This window comes from Streptopelia decaocto (genome assembly GCF_964273445.1).
Source record: "Streptopelia decaocto genome assembly, chromosome: 6".
Taxonomy (NCBI): Eukaryota; Metazoa; Chordata; class Aves; order Columbiformes; family Columbidae; genus Streptopelia; species Streptopelia decaocto.
Window position 1 is genome coordinate 59856351 of NC_138660.1, and position 19085 is coordinate 59875435.

Below are 19085 nucleotides of genomic sequence, written 5' to 3' on the forward strand. Positions count from 1 at the left end.
GAGTATTTCCTTAGCGTTTTTTTTTTTTCCTTCTCTTGTCAGTTTTGGCTTTGGCCTTCTCCAGGTTTCTGGTCCTTCCCTCCTGCCTTCTTCAGGTTCTACACAAATATATAACCTCATATTCTACCATAACTGTATATAGCAGACTACGTATTTACTAGGATACTTAAAAATGGAAGCATTATACTGCTAACACCTTGGTGTTTCCTTACTCTCAGAAAAAAGAATAAGTGCAAGCGTTTGCAACTCCCCCTAACGCTGCCGGTGTCAATTCACAGAGTCAGTTTGCCTTTGGCATATGTAAAAGAGCTGCTTAAAATATAGTCATGCTTCAAGAGCATACCTGCAAATGCTGCAAATATTAAAAAAATCCCTGTGTCCTGCTTTTCCACAAGAAAAATGTGTTCATGAGCCATGTAAAGCAGAGAGCCTCCATAGCTGCAGACAAATACAACTGAAAAACCTGAGTTTTAAAGACAAACCGGACTTCAAAATAAGCAGTTCTGTGCCTCTCTGTCCTACTATCTAAGATCTAATTTGAACAGAGGAATCTGGGATCACTCAGCATCTCAAGCTTGTGAATTTGACCTAATATGCAACAATAAGGATCTCTGCTGTCACTAAGGGAAGTTCTACACAGCTCCACTAATGTGGCATTTTTATGAATTTAGCAGTGCACTCCTACATCTGTGTTAGCAAAATCCACATAAATTCCTTCCAAATGGGACTGGAAGACCTGTGTGTATAGGAAAGCCCTCTACACCCACAGCAGACCCATGCTGAGCTCAGGAGGAGGAGCAACAAACGATGCCCTGAGCTGACCATCACCAGTTTTCCCCAGTAGGATGCAGGTACACTCATGGCTGCTCTCTTCCTCTGCCATACATTCTGTATACATGCAACTTAAAAGTTGTTTGTCTCTGAAGGAAATACACACACTATTTCTTTTTAAAAGAACAGCACAGGCTGCCGGGGAGTATCTCCTTCCTCCCACAGAGGGCAGGGATCAGTATTGACCCAGGAAAGATTGCAGAACTATTCACAGCTACACCATCAGGAGAGCCAGTGCCTCATGAACATAAAAGTACAACAAAGCAGAGCTATGTTTGACAGGCTCCAAAAACTCCAGACATCTCTTCCACATAGCACCTATAACAAAATCTTCCCAAGAACAGGTCTTTTGATTTATCAACTCAAATCCATAAGGTAATTTTCCTACACAAGGTAAAAAAAAAAAAAAACAAACCCAAAGAAAATAAACTAAAAAAAAAAATTTTCCTATTACAGAGTCAAATGTTTTCTATGAAGTATTTTTTTATTATTTTGAGTGATTCTACACAGATACTTACATTATTAATAGAAGGGCATACCGGTTTCGATCCATGAAATCCTTTGGCAGTGACAACTGTAAAGGGAGTTCTTTTAAGAAAAGAGCAAAACATTAAAGGCTGGTAGTTACACAGATGAAAAACATTAACATTGTAAGAAAGCTTTTGGTTCGTTAAAATAACATTTTGCCAAATTTACCGTAATCCTCAATGTGAAGCATTTTAATTTCAGTCTTGGAATTCTTTTTCTTATAAACAGCTTCTTTCAACACAGCATTATTTTCCAAAATATAAAACTCTGTAGAAAACAGGAAGAAAAAGCAAGTTGGAAAGTACGGAGAATCATCACATTGGAGACAAATCAAGATTTTAAAAACTTGAAGAAAAAGAGATAAACATGAAAGGATAAATCTTGTAAATGAATTCCTTCTGTAAATACTTTTTTTCTAAAGCCACTGCTTTCCAATTCAGGAACTGAGCAATCAGTTTAATTCAAAGCATATACATTTATTCCCTTTTCTGGCTTCGGTAGGCTTTGTTTTTGTTAAGCACTAACAAAGAAATTGCTGATGAACAACACAAATAGCAGTATCCCTGACAAATACTAACAGCTGCTGGGCAGTATCTGCAGGGTCGAGCAGGGATCCTGCTCAGGCAACACACTCCAACTCAATATACAGCCAGCCCAGCTCTACTTAATCACCACATGCCCTCCTCTGTCTTCTGCACTTCAACCAAAAGCAAGACCTCAGTCTGGTTTAAAGCTGCAGACAGATCTGAAGCAATCCTTTTGCACATTAAAGAATAAATAATTAGTTCTTTTAAATTTTCTTTTCTTTTTTACTCCGATTACCAATCTTGCTTCCAAAATGTAGATTTTTTTAACTAAACAATAACCCCTTCAGGTAGGGCCAAAATGGGTAATCTAAGGAGAATGTTTGTTCTAGGCTGTCAACAAAAATGGTATAATTACAGTCTGAGGATAGAATAATTGAAGTAATCTTTAATCATTATTTTATGAATTGAAGAGAATAATCTAATCTTGCACTGAAACCTTAAGAGTAAATTATCTCTTTTATTTGGTTTCTTGCTGTTACAACAAACAACATCCCTCTCTCCTGACTTGCTTTGCTTTGCTCTAAGATTCTGTACATAAATCTCTTTTATAATAATTCACTATCAAGAGAATTTTAGATACAAGAAATAAAGAGTGAAAAGTCTACCTTCACAGAATTGAATAGCTCTACAGAAGTCAATGAATTTACTTTGAGCAGTAACAGCTACCCCTTATCAAGTTGGATAGAACTCCCTCCCCATGGTGTGTTATGGCACTCAGCTTTGCAAATACTATCAACAGTGACATTAAAAAGAAAAAAAATGGAAGCCAAAGCATAGACATTAATTAATACTTGACAGTGTGATACTATTCATCAGTATGCTACTTCAACATGCAACGTTACGTCCACTGTTCTGGCTGAATAGTGGTTGATGCATGACAAAAGGGAAGCACATGAGTACAGTTTAGGGCTTTTGGATTCCAGAAAAAATTCTGGGGATAATCTGTTGAATGAAATTAGAACAGGTAAGGATTGGTTTAGTGGTTTTGAATGGGAAGATGTCCCCTTTTTCCTCTAATCCACACGTTCATGCTACGTGGAGCCACAGTGGAGCTGCTGCTGAAGGACAGTCCTCCACTACAAAGCCCCTCAAACAGCAACAGATTTGGTGTCAATATACAGGAAATTCATGAGTAAAACTTGAAAATTAGAGGTATTGAATACCCTCCTAAAAATCCTTTATTCTTGGATTTGCTATAATTGAAAGTATCAGTGGAGTTGCTCTGATATGAAGAATGTAAGAGCAGGACTACGTTCATTGTATGTAGGTCAGATTTTATGACCAGTCATCCAAGGACTGTACCTTGCTTCAAGATAATTGGATTTTAACTTTAAAAGCATCTCTAAAAATACAGAAGGTGTATCATAATGGCAGCATAATTTACATAGAAAGTGGAATGGATGAAGACCAACTTGCCATCTAATTAACTCAAGTGTAAATAGGCGATGAATATATATGCACTTAGCATAAAACATATCCAAAAAGCCTAGGAAATTTTTAGCCACTTGATTAACTTCTTTCCTTATCATTTGCAGATGTGGATGCTGCTGAGAGTTAATTAATAGAACTTTATATGAATGAGCCATCTATTAGTTCTCATTTACTTGTAACTGCCTTTCCCCTCCCCCGTGGTCCCCAGAAAAAGCAAGGACGATAATAAAATATACCTAATCCATAAGGAATACTCACTTGCAGTATTACTTGTACTGTGCACGCTAACAACTGGAACGCCTGGCCCTGTTTTGAGGAGAGGAGAAAAACAGAGGAAGTGTTAGGTAGTCAGTACTCAGTATTTCAGTCAATGACAAAGAATGAGAACACCAGTGACCATGTCAGGCCAGATCCTGGCAGCCCCATACACATCCTTCCCAACACAGCAGGAACTCCACTGGTGTTTCTTGGGAAGGACATGGGTTGGACTATGGTACCAAAGTGTGAAACAGAAAGCACAGAGAAGCTTTTTTTTTTTTAAATCTTCTCATTTTAGCTATAAGTGAAGAATAAAAAGAATTATGGAGGCATTTAACAGCACCGTCTAAAATATAGCAGTTTGACATTCAGAAACAGTAACTTTAGGCTGACTGGAAGTGAATTAATGATAATATTCGCTTATAATTTCTATGGAAAAGCTACAGAGATGTTGAAAATTTATCCCATATTTCACTTTAGCTCTTTCACAAAAAGCTCCTTTGGTACATCAGCTCTGCAAGACCAATGGCATCATGGTTAAATCTAGATGTAATGTAATCTAATCTTATTTCATGGTAATGTCAGACACTTTATTTTTACTGTACCACTAAGAAGCTAAAAGCACCAGGAATAATTCTCCTTGTCAATAGGTACCATACAAATGCACAAGATGGCATGTGAAACTGGGGTGACCAAACATTCAGCACACTCAGAAACAGAGCTGAGATCACTGTCCCTGCTCTGAGGATTCCCACTAGTGTAAACTGGGGAAGAAAATGCATCCCCGCCCTGCACATAGAATTTGTACACAGGAAATCTAGTTTTATCTCAGAGAGACAAGAGCTTGAATTACATGCAGGCAGTCACTATTGGGCTAGGAAGGATGATGCAGAAAAGCTGAAGTCCCTGAGGACCCCATGGCAGGTGAAGGCACGGACCCTCTCAAATTAGGAGTTCAGACTGTTCTTTTTCGGAGAAAAAAAAGATTCCCTTTGAGAGTGGTTCAGAGACAGAGCTTAATTTATGTGCTCTGAGTCTTCCTGAGGAGGTTGTCTCTCTCAATTAATTATGGCATGAGCCTAGGGAAACCTAAATACCTGAAATAAATAGTGTGATGCCATTCACAGCCTCTGACAGTCTCCTCTAAAGATTTTTATCAGTTTCATTCTCTGCCTCAAGAGAGACTATTGACAAAAACCCTACAGGTAAATTTCTGACAAATCAAAGCTTTCTGCCTTAGCTCTTCAAAAGATAATTTCTTCGGCTGTCTCTCTTTTTTTTCCCTTTTTCCTCCCAGTTCCTTTTACTTCTGAATTTGTCATCTTGCTTTGAATTCTGATTTAAGAAAGACAGTTTTTGGAGGTGAAAGCAGTATCATTTTCCAGGCCAGCTCTATTTGTCATACTAAAAGACGGAAGGATGACGACAGATTTTGAAAAAGGCAGATTATAGTAGATTAAAGAGCCGATACGAAAAGAGAAAAACAGACTTGTGTTACAGGCATTGTGTTACAGCTCATCAGAACTAAGCACAGCACTTGGATTTCCCATTGACCTCCTATAACTAAACACTAAAATCCACAACTTATTTCCTGCCGCATAAAGTGGGAAAACCAATTACTCCCTTTGTGAAGTATCTTATTTGAGTGGAGAGATTAACATCTGTTAGTATTTACGAAGTGCTAAAGGAAAAAATCCACTAACAGTGTGGAAAGTAAGTGTAAAGGACCCGCTTGCCAAAACTGAGAGGCTGTAGAGCTGGTCCTTCATCTATGGAGTTAGAAATAACTTCTCACTCTGCAGAGCCTCTGGAGATGGATACAGCTGCTGTATTGAGACAGATCTCCTGGCTGAGGGTAACTAAGGAGGAAAAGCCATCCTAACAAAGGTCCTCACAGGTAAACAGGAGGTGGAAGAATTGAAACACGTGCAGATCAAACCAGTTCAGAGTCCCCTAAGGATTTTTCTGGGCAAATTGCTTTTGTTGCAATTCAGCTAGGCTTTTTGTTGCTGGAAAATGAGTGTGTATGCATGTAGGTGTGGTGTCATCTGTCTCCTTGAAGCAGTTTACCTCTCACTCTTAAACGCAACTCTCTGCAGAGGAGTTTTAATACCCGCTCTCTGGTGATGTTGCCATCAACTCTGACACTGTCAAACACCCGCCTCACCACAGGTATTTTGCAGAGTTGTGGCAGTACACAGGGCCACGCTGCTTCCATAGCTGTCGAGCTCTGATGAAACACTCTAAATAACCCCATGTTGACAACTATACATTAATGTTAGACACAGGAAAACCTAATGACTGTGTTTTATCATCCCTGCCCAACATCTGCAGCTTAGGACAGTCTATTGGTTGCAACTCAAGGGAGGGCAGGTTTAATGCTGGGAGGATGATCTACAGTTTTATCAGCTCAGACAGAGAACTGCCATCTCCAAAGTCACTGGAAGTCACAAGCTTGTGAGCAATTTCACGTGCAACCTTGTACTGGCATTCACTTATATCAAAGGAACACATTAAAAATTAAAGGCTGAATATACTTTGCTAAAATAATAAAAAGAAGCTAAGTTTTTGGGCCCCAGCATATTGCTAATTCAGGGCAAAAAACTCCTCCCAATTTACCAGCCCTTCTTGGTGCAGGATTCTGAGATTTTCCCCATAGAGACCATTTCAAGCACAAGGGAAAACTCTGTTTAAGCCATAAGGAGCTCATTACTACTGCAGCCTTTACTCAGATAAGGGCCTCGGGATTAGCTCCATAACTTCTGCCGCAGCTTTAACCATGTATAAACCATACAGCTGGTATATTTTTTTTTCTAATCAACTATGTATTATAGGTGCACTTCCACAAAAACAAAACCAAACCAACCTTATTTTACCCAATATATATTCATAGTTTGTTTGTTTGAATAGATTCAATTCTCAAGCTGGCAGATATTTTATTTTTGTGCAATAAAAATGTACAGTTGCAAAAAAAAATAGAAAAAATGCATGCAAATAGAATGGGCTATTCACACGTATTTCAGATGAATTGTGTTCTACTCTTTTCAATCTGACGCTAGTTGAATAAAAATACTCGGAGAATATTGTCTGTAAAATACTGCAAGTTTCAAGGTCAACAGGTCTAGCTATATTCTTTATTGCTTTATGCTCTTCTGAACCTGTTTTTATAATCTCACTTATTTATCAGTGTTTATTTCCTGGGTGTAGGTTATAAATTTCTCAGTGTGGGATGGTTCTAGTTTTCTGTTTATACAGAAACTCTGAACCAATTGGTGCCATTTAGTGCTGCTGGGAATGCAGCCAGCAATAAAAAGCTAAATTGCAATTGTATTGATAAAGGGGATCTGTCTGTGTGGAAACCGTATCTCTTTTTTGGTAGATACATGCATACACAGATATACACGCTTATGTGGGTGTGTACAGACCTACTCTACGCACACATAGAGACATAGTGTTACAGAAAGCAGGCTCTCATTTTTAACGAGGTCTAGTTACACAAGATCAATCCCAATACATAAGATAATGAAGCTGCTATGAACCACAGTACTGTCACTATAAATCCCACATTTTTTGGTGAAGGGTTTTTATTCAGGTGAAATTTAAAAGTCACTGTCCTTTACTAGAACCGAAGGGCAAGGACTGGAGCAGCTTTCTGATATCACTTGTTATTTAGCTTTTACACAGAACATCTTTACTTACAATCTTGCAATAAGCTCTGTACAGAATTTTGAATAATCCACTACTGAGCTAAACGCTAGGCTCCAGCCTAATGCACTTCTCAAGGGAATACATTAATTCAGACACAAATACAGTATTATTACACACTCAGCATTTGACTTACCTTTACAGTGCAGTAAAAAATGCCTATTCATGGGGCTAAACTTTGCACTGAAGTATGTGCACTGGTCTTTCAAGAAGTTACATGACAGACACTGACGATTCAATGATCCCACTGTTGATACACTGGGGAAAAAAATTGATCAGAAACATTTTCCATTGGAATAAAATACAATAATCCAATAATTAGCTCATCAGAGTGACAAAATTTGTTTCAGCCCCTAAACTTGCCAAAATATCACCATCTTATTTTGTGCCTGCTGCAAACTGTTTTCAGGTGACTCAGTGGACGACTGTTCTGTAAAGTGAGCAATGTGGTTAGGATCCCAAACCTGCCCAAAGCACGACTGGGGTTCCAATAATGATTTGTGCTGGGGGGTAACAATGCCAGTAGGACACCATGAAAAGCCTCATTAGCTTCAGATTTAAGCACTGAAGTTTGTATAAGGAGGAGGTGCTTTGCTCACACACTTTGAATTGCATAATTGGACTCCATAAACATTATTTTTAATTAGATTTTCACTACTTTAAAAAATATAGTCATATTACATGCCTGCATTTAGGTTTAGTTTTTTAGATGCTTATAAAGGACTAGTGAAGACATAAGTCTTCATTTTGTGTGAAAATATTTTCAATTAAAAAAAAAAATCAGCATTTTTAGTTTTGAACAACTGATTATTTCTGTGCTACAGTTCAATTTTTACATATTATAAATACCCAAGCCCCATAACAGTAATTGAGCTCACAGAACATGATCACAGCACTTATCGCTTGGGCTGAAGATGCTGTTAACACAGCCCCATGTATTCCTTACCTATGTAGCTGTCTTCCTCTTGGGGATTCTTCAGTGCTTAAGAAATAACTGCACCCAAAAAATTAATAAAGTTAAACTCAGTTTGGTAAACTGTCAGATTCAGGTGATGTTTACAGAAGTAAGAGATGCCACAAATAACATTTTTTTAAATTAAAAATTCTAAAATACATGCAAAGAGCAAACACATATATAAATCTAAACTCCATGATTAAACTTAGATCTGGTATACTGAGTAGTTATTTTGGATGCTACATGGTTTCATATTAAAACAGTGCTCACATAGTATTTCATGGTTTCTGCTTAATTCCTGTAATGCCCTGGAAGTATCAAGAAATTCTCAGATCAAGAAACTCTTCAGATATATTCTCAAAACCCATGGAAGGAGTTGCCTGAGTGTTTCTCCAGTAACACTGGAGATGACGGGCATTGTCGCAGCCTCGGAAGGGTGCTTGCTGAAATATCGTTTATTTTAAAGCAAATCAGAATTAGACACATCCATTTATTTTTTGCCATGTGCAGATATATATGAAGACTAACCAAGATCCACTAAAGTAATCTGCAGCCTTCAAATGCTTTGTGTCAGTTCTTTGCTTGTCCCAAAAATCACCAAATAGATGTTGCATTTCCTTCCCACTATAATGTCAATATTGGCTTTGAAAAAATGTCCATCTGGATGAAAATAACAGATTTGGATAATCTATATAATTTGAATTTATGGGGTTCCATCAGATCTCTGAACAAAGCCCAGAGACCTGACGTGGTAACCAAGCAACCATGAAAACTGAAGATTTTGGGTTTTATCAAGTACTAAAAATAGACTATGACTTCTTTTCTGAGATCCAGGAGAGAGGTCACCAAAATGTTACTACTGCTGCATTCTGTGTCAATTTATTTTATTTAAAAAATACAGTGAGTCAACTGATGTCACAGTGTGTTCCTTTCTCCTCTGCATAAAAATGCATGAAGTACTGTACTGGAAGGTAGATTGTCTCTCAACTGCATTTTATGTACTTGGGAGTGTAAAATTTACAGTAATGCTCAAAAGTGAAATAAATATTGTTAATTTTAGACACACAATTTACATTTAAATGGATTTTACTTTAATAACTCAGATACCTCAATAAAAAAAAGAGAACAGTGCTTACATCTTTTGCGTATTTTCATCATATGCCAGGATTTTGATAACTTCCCAGTTTCCTGATGTCAGGTGTCGCACATTGATTTGTTCACTTTTAGCCTGGAGAGAGACAGAAAACATTAACTTTCACCTTAGTTGTTACATTTTCCTTTGCCTAGCAGGATTGTCTGCATATGTCATTACTGATTACAGCGTTTTAAACTTCAATGTGCAAAGTAACATATTTATATTTATATCACAAACCAAATATTTTGACAGGCCCGAACTTCAAATATCCTTTCCTGCCGATATATAAACTTTTCAAAGTAATTAAAATCATCTCAGTTTCCATTGCAATGTTTCTTTCAGTTGCCCATTTGCCAACAAACAATAGAAGTCCTATACTTCAATCTAAGGATCTTGTCATTATACACATTTTGTTTCTTTTAGTGTTTCTTTACGGTAGCAGAGCAGGAGAATCTGACTCAGACCCCTTTAACCAAAATCCTGCACCAGAACGTGCGCACCAAGCTTCCATGTTTATCATACACTTGTACTGAACCAAGATTATCGCAAAGATGCTGTGCCAAGCCAGGGCATCAACACCACCCTCCAAGGAGGAGGCAGGAAAACTTCTATGAGAAATGCGCTGAACAAACTCAGACACAGAAGTTCACAGGATCCAAACTTAGCTGAAGCCCCTGCTCCACCACACACTCTGGAGAAGCCTCTTTTTATCCAGGGTCTATGAGGAGAGTGCAAGAGCAGCTCCAAATTCTAGTAACTGAGCCAAATGCTTACATGTTGGGGAACCCCCCTTGCTCCTTCTTACAAATTGTTTCTATGCCAGTGCAAGCCAAGGAAAATAAATGCGACAAGGGGAGACTGAAAACCTCTCTCAAAGAATGTGTCAGCAGTTTTCTCGGCCAACACATCAGGGAATGAATTAGGAAACATCAGGATGCAATGGATATCTGCCGACAGGTGAAACCAAACTCTTTGCCTGGAAGTTGCAGCAGATTCCTAATCAGACATGGGTTAAAAACAATGAAACCTGAAGTGTGAGAAGCTCATTTGAGAGTTCTTCCTAGTGCAAAAGGTAAAATTGTGGCTTATGCTGCTGAAGATTAAAATTTCAACCCTCACTGTAATACAGCATGAACATACTTTGTTTTTTTCTATATGAAGGTTATGATGCTTGGCTTGGATATAAAAATTCTTAGTTTTAAAATTCTAGACAACTTTGTAAAGAAAAGAGGTGATGCTTCAGCTCATATTTCAGCTTTAGTAGGTGAAGCTGAGCAGCAGAAGTTATAAAGAAGAGAGATGAAGGATCTAGTGGTGCTTTCTGGCCATGTGAATCCAGAGCACCAGTTCCCACTTAATCACAGTGGCCTCAGTGGTTATGTGGCCTACAAAAAGTCACAAAGGCAAAAAGCCTTTTGTTTTGTTTTTTTTTTCCCCAGTCCCTCTCTTTCTGAACTGCACCCTGTAAACTCCACACTCTACATCAACAGCAGCAATAACTAGAAAGCAGAAAATGCTCAAGTTCACCTATGAGAGATGCCTGGAACCAGCAAGGCAGAAAAAGTCCCTAAGAACCGATCTGTTTTCTAGCAGATCCACAAGGAAGGAATGATGTAGTAACTCTATGACAAGTGTCGCAACCACCAAATGAAATCAGGACGATGTGCTAGGTGCTGTACCTATGTTTATGATGATGGTTCCCTTGTTCAGGAAGGTTCTGATACTCATTGCTGTTTCCAGGAATGATTAAAATACAAATTAGTGATATATTAAAAGTGACTATTTCTTCTTCTTCTTGAGAGAGAAGCTGCAACTATTGAAAGAGATATTTAAATACTGGGATCAGAGAATCTAACAAGAAACAGCAATAAAAAGCCCAGCCAAGCGTTAATAAACATGGTTATTTTTCAAGGTTACAGCCATAATACATAATTTATGAGGCTTGCAGGAAGTTTTTGCCTTGATCCATTAAAGCTACTTTATAATTCTTATTTTGTGGTTGGAAAAAAGAGACTTTCAAGAGTTGCAAATCCTCATGTAAGAAGTTTCTAGATACATAACATGATTCAACCCATTTTGAGATTAGTTTCCTTTAAATATTTCGTAAGTTACTAAAAGCATTTGAAAACAATAAAACACACATCCAGACAGTAAATAATATATGATAGACAGGAACCTTGTAAACAGTAACCTCCCTTTGCAAGAAGATTTAATTAGATGCTTCTGCTAACCTCCTTTGATTATATCATCAACACATGCTTTTCTAAAGTACAGCCAAAGAAATGCAGCCCAAGAAAGACCATAATTTGTCAGCACTTGTTGTAAAATTGACAGATAAGCCTCAGCGATAAAATTAATCTAAATCGAGCCATTAAAATTTACTTCTTTGTCACTGTATGTCCACGTTGGTTCTGTGTTTTAACTTTCCTGCAGTTGGAGGCTGATTTCTGTTAATGAGCTGATATCTGTACTGAGAAGTACAGAGAAGTAATGAGAACCTGAATGCCAAATTTCAAAGTTATCTGAGTTCCATAATGAAAAAAAACTGTGATCATCTGGGTACCGGTGGCCTGCCGACTGCTTTGAATTCTGCAGAGCACTTGTCACGCCACTGTGGCTCTCACAAGGTGTGACCAACATCTGATGCGACAAAAGACTTTATGTGCAATGGTTAATAAAACTTTTATGCCTCCATGTTTGCTTTAGAAATAATGGGCAATCAGATTAATGCAGTGTGCAAAACACAGCACATAAACACATTTCCTGTCCTTTATTGCCTGTATCAGCCCCATTACCACGCAGAATGTTGCTTATTGACGAAAAATGGTTGATACATGGGATATCACATTTCTTCTTCTTTTAGGGAGCAGCTATGTACTTAAAGCCAAATTTGTGATTGGTGGTACCATTCAGACTTGTGTATTCATGGCGATGGTAGTGAAAATAGAAGTATTTTTTATTTTTGGAGCTGTACAGTACCCAGGGCTCTAATTCTGCCTAAAAGGGATAGCATACTAAGCTCTTTATCATAAGCTTGACTTTAAACACTATCCTGGTGGGATTAAAACATGTATTTAGAAGTAGGTATACATTTAGTTATTTTATTGAATGGGAGCTTAGTCTTTTGCTTAAATATTTTTCTGAATTAGGATCAAATTTCCTGGGCTCTTTAGTAGTAAAAAATGTTAGACCCTACAGGTTTAAGGCAAATTCAACTGTATCTATAACATCCTTGGGAATACTCCAAGTTAATTTTCAGATCTACATCATTGTTATCTCATGTATTTTAAAGATACTTATTCATATTGGGAAAGAAACCAAAATAAGACTCGATTGACTAAATAGTTTTGTTCCACTGTGAATTTTTGTGTGGTTACTATATTAACACACCTTTACCAGATCATCATCCAAGTTACTGTTTTCTTTAGAAGATAGAATTTGACATGTCTTTGATCCTTTTTTCTTGTCTGATTCTTTCTTGATATATTTACTCTAGAGAATAAGTATCTTTTTCTTGCTTCTTCAGGTTAAATTTTTATTAAAGTTCTTTCGCTTTTTTTTTTTTTTTTCTGTCTGCAGTACACTGTGAACATATTTCAGACTTAATAATGTTCATACCAGAACACTGTCATAACGGGAGATAATAGAGTTGCCTGGTGCCAAGTCTGCTATTTTGATGTTTTGGGTACCTTGATAATCCCTCCTATGTCATATGGCTCTGCTAAAGTACCTGGATTAATGCTCTGCTGATTTAAATAGATGCCTTCAAGTGTTCTGTTCCAGGGCATAATTTCCTTTATTAGTTCATCAGAACTTCATATTGGTGACCTTCAAAGTCATAGTGTAAATTTATCTTCTTTCAGATTCTTCTTTGGAAAAAGCAATGACTCCGGGAAATGGAAGCCACTGGAAAATGTTGCAAAGGGTAATAAAAAAGTCCTAATTTTCACAAAATTTTAAGTTTTGGGTATTGTCTTCCTTCACTGTTGTATGTAAGACCAGAATTCTGAATATTCTGAATTGACATTTAAAATTATACTTGTGCATACATACTGTATATAAAGAGGGTAAAATGAGCATTCCTGCCAGTCTCTTGAATTTCTGTGGCTATAAAACATTATTATCAACAAAAGGGTTTAACAAGAAAACATCTCTGCTTCTCTGCAGAGGTACAAAGAAAACATGAAATCTTCCAGAGAAGTACTTTGGAAGTACCTTTCATTTACAGACCTTACATGCCACCACAGCAGAGGTCTAAGAAAAGAGAGAGAACCCCACTTACTCTGCAAGAAGTTATAAATATGTCCCTCTACACCAAGGGACAACCTGGACAGGAGAAATGACCACGACACAATGTTCAGACTCTAGTAAAGTGCAAGCCTTTGCTTGGGTCATGTGTCCTCAGTAAAAATCCTAGATGACCACTAGGACATTAAAAATAGCCTGAAGCAAAACCTTACCTGAACAATAAACATGGCTATGTGGTGAAATTCGCCCCGGCCTCCCTGCTTCACTGGGACGGTCATGAAGAACTTACTGCCATCCTTGGAGAATACTGGTTCTTCATTCTATAAATGTAATACCGTGTTAGTTTGTCACACTTCCATTAAACTTCCTAATGAAACATCAGCTTAGGTTTTTTGTCTCAGTGGTTTTGGTAGTTTCTGTGCTCATAAGACAACTAGTGAAAAATCCTTAGATTTTAAATTTATTCTGCTAAGATTAACAAAAATGCGGTGGCCAACAGTAAATGTAGTTCATGACAGTAGTTTTGCAATTTTGTCCTAAGGTATGGGCTACGGTGCTTGCAAAACTCTCGCTCCCAATTAGAGGTCTGGTAGTTTAGTCCCTAATGCAGTGGGACTTTCCTGGATAAAATCCTCTACAGACATACAATTAATGACAGAGATAAGTCCTACCAGTAATGAGGAGAACAAATGTTTCCATGGTCTGGACTCAGTAAAACATTACTAAGTACATGCTTAACACTCATTGATTTTAATAAAGTTGTATGGAAAAAATTAGCACATTGAAGTGATACTCTGAATCATGGTCTTACCAAAAACTGCAGCCTGAAGTGGTACTATTTCTCCAAGTCTAACTTTACACAGAAATACTAAAGGAAAATGGCTTGCAATGAAAACACAGATTTTTAAAAAAAAATGATTTCTCATTTGCACATTGCAAAATGAAGCCTGAAATGTATTTTAAATATAATGTGTTTCATCCGTTTATTGGATAGCTCTTTTGAAGCTACGAAAATGGAACCGTCTGCTGACATATTAGTTCAATGTATTGTTCTGGGTATGAATTTAGAAATATTCTTATGCATTCCAATTACAGCCTGTATGACCTCTAATCTTTGAACTCCTTTGGGATTAATTTGGTGGGGTTACTTTTTAATCAGAAAAAAATCAGCACAGTATGTAGGACATGCTTAGAATGGGATTTGTCTGATCTATCTTTAACTATCCAAGAGTTAGGTAGTTAATCAGCTGGTCATCCAAGTGCTTATTTAACTCAATCTAGAGATGGGAAACTGCAGGGAACATTGGCTCCAAAACCCAGATGGGTGACTTGGTTCAAAGGGCTGAATTGCTCACTGGAAGTGTATATCATTTTCCACCACTGACATGGTCAGCTAGACAGTGAAATGTCCTCTATGTGATGCTCAGGATTCCCACTACCAGAGACACAAGCTGCCATCTGAATGTTTACACAGGCACTGCTATAATCCTCAGCTGTTACATTAATTTAGGATCCTAAAAAGTATTAGTTTTTTAAAGGAATGGATTGTAATAGCTTATAAAATAATATATAATTAAATAAAAAAGACAATGAAGCAATTACACATTATACACCCAGAAAGAGCACTTATACTATACCTGTTTAGGAAGCCACAGGTCTGACTGCATTTCATATTTCTAAAAAGGAAAAAAATTGCTTTTATGGAATAGCTATAGATCAAAAATATTTCCCACATTCAGCAAAAGTCTCTAACCATTTCGTGTTTTTTTTCCACTGTGTTACAATCTTCCCATCTCTTCATTGGCACTTACATTGAAACAAATGATAATTTAATTACAAAGTCAGCTGCTTTATTCAGAGTTTTTGCTAGAACACCACAGGGGACCTAAGAATGCCTTTTTCAGTCCTTTCTGATTAGCTATCAAGAAGCTTTACACAGGCAGTTCTATTTGTTTTTTACCTCTAGGCATCATCTGACAACTAGATATTTTAGGTTCCTCATCAACACTGGGCAAACAGCCAGCATCAAGCTCAAAGTGTGAGACCTTTTCAAATCAGAATCCCTTGCTTTAATGGCTTGTAGTGTGGCATTGGTGAAGAGAAAAAAACAAATGCAAATGATTGCTTCTTGTTGGTCACGCTCATATTTTATATCATGCCATCTAAAAAAAAAAAAACCCAAATACCATGCACACATTGTTTGAAAAAAAATGGACTAGACGTCAACTGTTGTAAATTGTTACAGTCACACTGAAGTAATGTACATTTATTAGCTACAGAAGGATCTGTACATATACAGCCTGAAAAATGAAAGATTTGTAGCTACTACAGCAGCTGGTTTTATACAGTACTTTTTGGAATTGAGAAAGTGTGCAAAACGCTAAAGAAAATTTTTAAAAATTGTAAGTTTACCATTAAAATCAAATGGTCTGATACAATGTTAAATCTTCTCCCAAATAGCCAGTGACAGGACAAGAGGAAATGGCCTCAAGTTGTGCCAGAGGAGGTTTAGATTGGATATTAGGAAAAAAAACTTCACAGAAAGGGTTGGAACAGGCTGCCCAGGGAAGTGGTGGAGTCACCATCCCTGGAGGGGTTTAAAAGGCGTTTAGATGAGGTTCTTAAGGACATGGTTTAGTGCTAGAGTTAGGTTATGGTTGGACTCGGTGACCCTGAGGGTCTCTTCCAACTGAAATGATGCTATGGAATTCTCCCACTATGGCCTTTTCTCATTGATAACTGAATCCAAGAGCATCACTTTATCCCAGTTGAGGAACCATGCAGGGTAATGGGCAGGAGCCCTGGCTGAGCTGTGCTCACTACGGTGACGTTGCATCGTGACCCTTTCTCACCCACCTACAATGTCCTCCACTGCACTTTATTTCTTCTGGAATGGGACTTCTCAGTGTCTCTTATACTATGTCCTGAAATTACAGCTCCCTGGACACCTATTTCAAACAAGTCCAATCGACCTTGGAGCACACAAAGGTTCCCTTCAGAAGCAACTGCTCACAGCGGTTGCTGACTGCCTTTCTTAACAAAAGGGCACAAGGCTTGCAGGAACCAGGTAAAATGCAACCCAGTCAACAAATTTCCATGTTCACAATCTTAATCCACAATCTGGGGACTTATTTGCAGTTTCTGAGTCAGGAAAAGCAACTTGCACTATGTAGTAAAAGAAGCAGACAAGCTCAGAAATGATCCTTAATACTCTAACAGGACTGAGTTCAGCAGCAGACACTGACGGGCGCCTTTTGACTCAGAGGCCAAACTTAGACCTACATTAATCACTCATAACCATTTACGCTGCCAAATTATACCCTCTGCTTTGGAGTATCTGTTGGTACTGATGTTAGCACGTATACAAAACATTTATACTTTTAGCTGGGTCTGGGAGGAGATTGTGACTCAGAATGGGAAAGGAACCAACTGCATTCAGGATGCAAGACTGACTGGGAAAATGGAGAGAAGTAATGCGGGAGTGCCAGAAGTCAAAGTCTGGGTCAAGGGATGGGATGTGGCTGGATTCCAATAGAAACATGTATTTCAGCTTGGCTTACAGTCAAAATGAAATATCACTGTTGCCTTTCAATTATTTTTTTTCTGAAGTTACTTAATTCTGCTATCAAATTTGCAGGAATTATCAGAATGTTACACCCTTTACTTAAACATATGTAAGCTGTGAGAGACAGAAAGATCTGAAATGGAACTCTGTAGGGGGAGAGAGGAGAAACCAGGCAGATGGAAGAAAAGCCAGTCACCGTGCTTGCTATATCCAGAGTACAGGATGTTCAGCAACTGCAGTTTCCATTGAAGTTAATGAATGAATAAAGCTCAGTAATTCTGAAAATGTCACTCAAAGTTGCTAATTGCATGAAATCATTTCACCAGATTTGGAATTCTCTCACATCCATTTTCTCCCTCTTGACTAATTATACTCTGCTTGCAACTACTGCACCTGCAAACTGATTTCCAAAAATCTTTTTCTGATTATGAAAACAAAATGTAGGAAGAAACTTTGAAAAGAGACCTTTGAAAAAATCCAGCTTACCTTGCTGCAAGCCCCAGTCGTGGTTTCACAAACAGTAAGGATGGAGATATTCTGAGGTCTGTTTAACCATCTCACCACAGCCTTGGTGTTGCTTACCCATTTCACCATGGTGATGTAATATTCCCTAAGGAAACATTTGAAAACACAGTGTTCAGATCAGTCCTATTTGAGATTAGACTTTTTTTTTTTTTTTAAATTTATACAGTTAATCAAATGTTGGATTTGTACCGCATGACAGTATCAGTACTAAGGGATGGAGAAAAAAAAAACCCAAATGTTCAGCATCTGTGTTCCTACAAGTAGGAATGCTCAGTCCTAGCATGCTGTTTCCTGGGAAATTTGTACTCCATTAGCATCTCCTTCTCCACCATTTGTAACAGATAAGCTTTACTAACTGTGAAACATTTACTTGTGAAACATGTTGGTAAATACGTGTGAACCATGCAGTTCCTGGCCAGCTTAAGAATAAACATTAAATTTTCACAGATGCCACTATTTTCCTATACCAAATACCTTCAGAAAGCACACATTTTTGCAAAAGAATCCAGCCCTACTGCCAAGCAAACAAACAACCATAAAGGTCTGTAAGTCTGTTAGATTGCAGGTGAGACAACTTCAAAATGTCACTGGTTCTAAAGTAACAAGTATTTTATAATGGGACTTCTGCATGAAAGGGAAGTCAAACTCAGCACCTTGCTCAGCACCTGACAGTGCATGTCAGCTCCTTTTTAACAAGTAGCTCATAATATTGGTCAAACTGTCTGTCCCTGAGGACAGGAGGCTTTCTAGGCACAGACTCATGGTATGGAGCATCTGCCTCCCTCCTCCCAAAAGTCCTGCCAGGCTGTCAGACGGGGGACGCTGCAGATGAAGCCCAGTTGCAGCTTGTCATCCCAGCCAGGCTATTTGCTTCACTCCTCCACCCGTGGCAGCTTTCACAGCCCAGCTGAGTTAAGAGCAACAGTTGAGTGAATCTTTCTGGAAACTCAGGCCCCTTTTAAAACAAGTGTCTTAGCTTGCATATCATTAGACTTTTAATCTAATACTGATGGAGGTTTCGTTACTCCTTGACAACACATATTTAATTATACATTCAAAAGACTTCTTACTAGATCAAAGATGCTAAGCAGTGCCAACAGCCAATTGCATACAACTCTGATGCTGGACAGCGAAGATGCAGGAGACAGCAATTCACCGCAGCTTCCACCAGCCTTGCCCTGCTGCTGTATTTGAAGAACACAGCTGAACCACCCAATATGCTCAAGTTTCTTCTGGCTTTTATGTTTGACCTTTAGTAAGATAGATATTTTCACATGTGGATACCAGAATAATGAGTAGAAATGGTGGCTTCAGGTA

General features: G+C 38.0%; 1 protein-coding gene across 1 annotated transcript in view; it reads right to left on the bottom strand.

Moving 5' to 3' along the window:
- DPP10 (dipeptidyl peptidase like 10) overlaps nt 1-19085 on the bottom strand; it is a gene marked incomplete at its 5' end in the record, with an annotated part of 220898 nt that overhangs the window by 19005 nt on the left and 182808 nt on the right. Inside the window, 9 exons of the mRNA XM_082055996.1 lie at nt 1350-1419; nt 1528-1626; nt 3636-3683; nt 7477-7598; nt 8287-8334; nt 9432-9523; nt 13891-13998; nt 15316-15354; nt 17730-17853. Coding sequence (XP_081912122.1) covers nt 1350-1419; nt 1528-1626; nt 3636-3683; nt 7477-7598; nt 8287-8334; nt 9432-9523; nt 13891-13998; nt 15316-15354; nt 17730-17853 — 750 coding nt within the window. The remainder of the gene's footprint in view (nt 1-1349; nt 1420-1527; nt 1627-3635; nt 3684-7476; nt 7599-8286; nt 8335-9431; nt 9524-13890; nt 13999-15315; nt 15355-17729; nt 17854-19085) is intronic.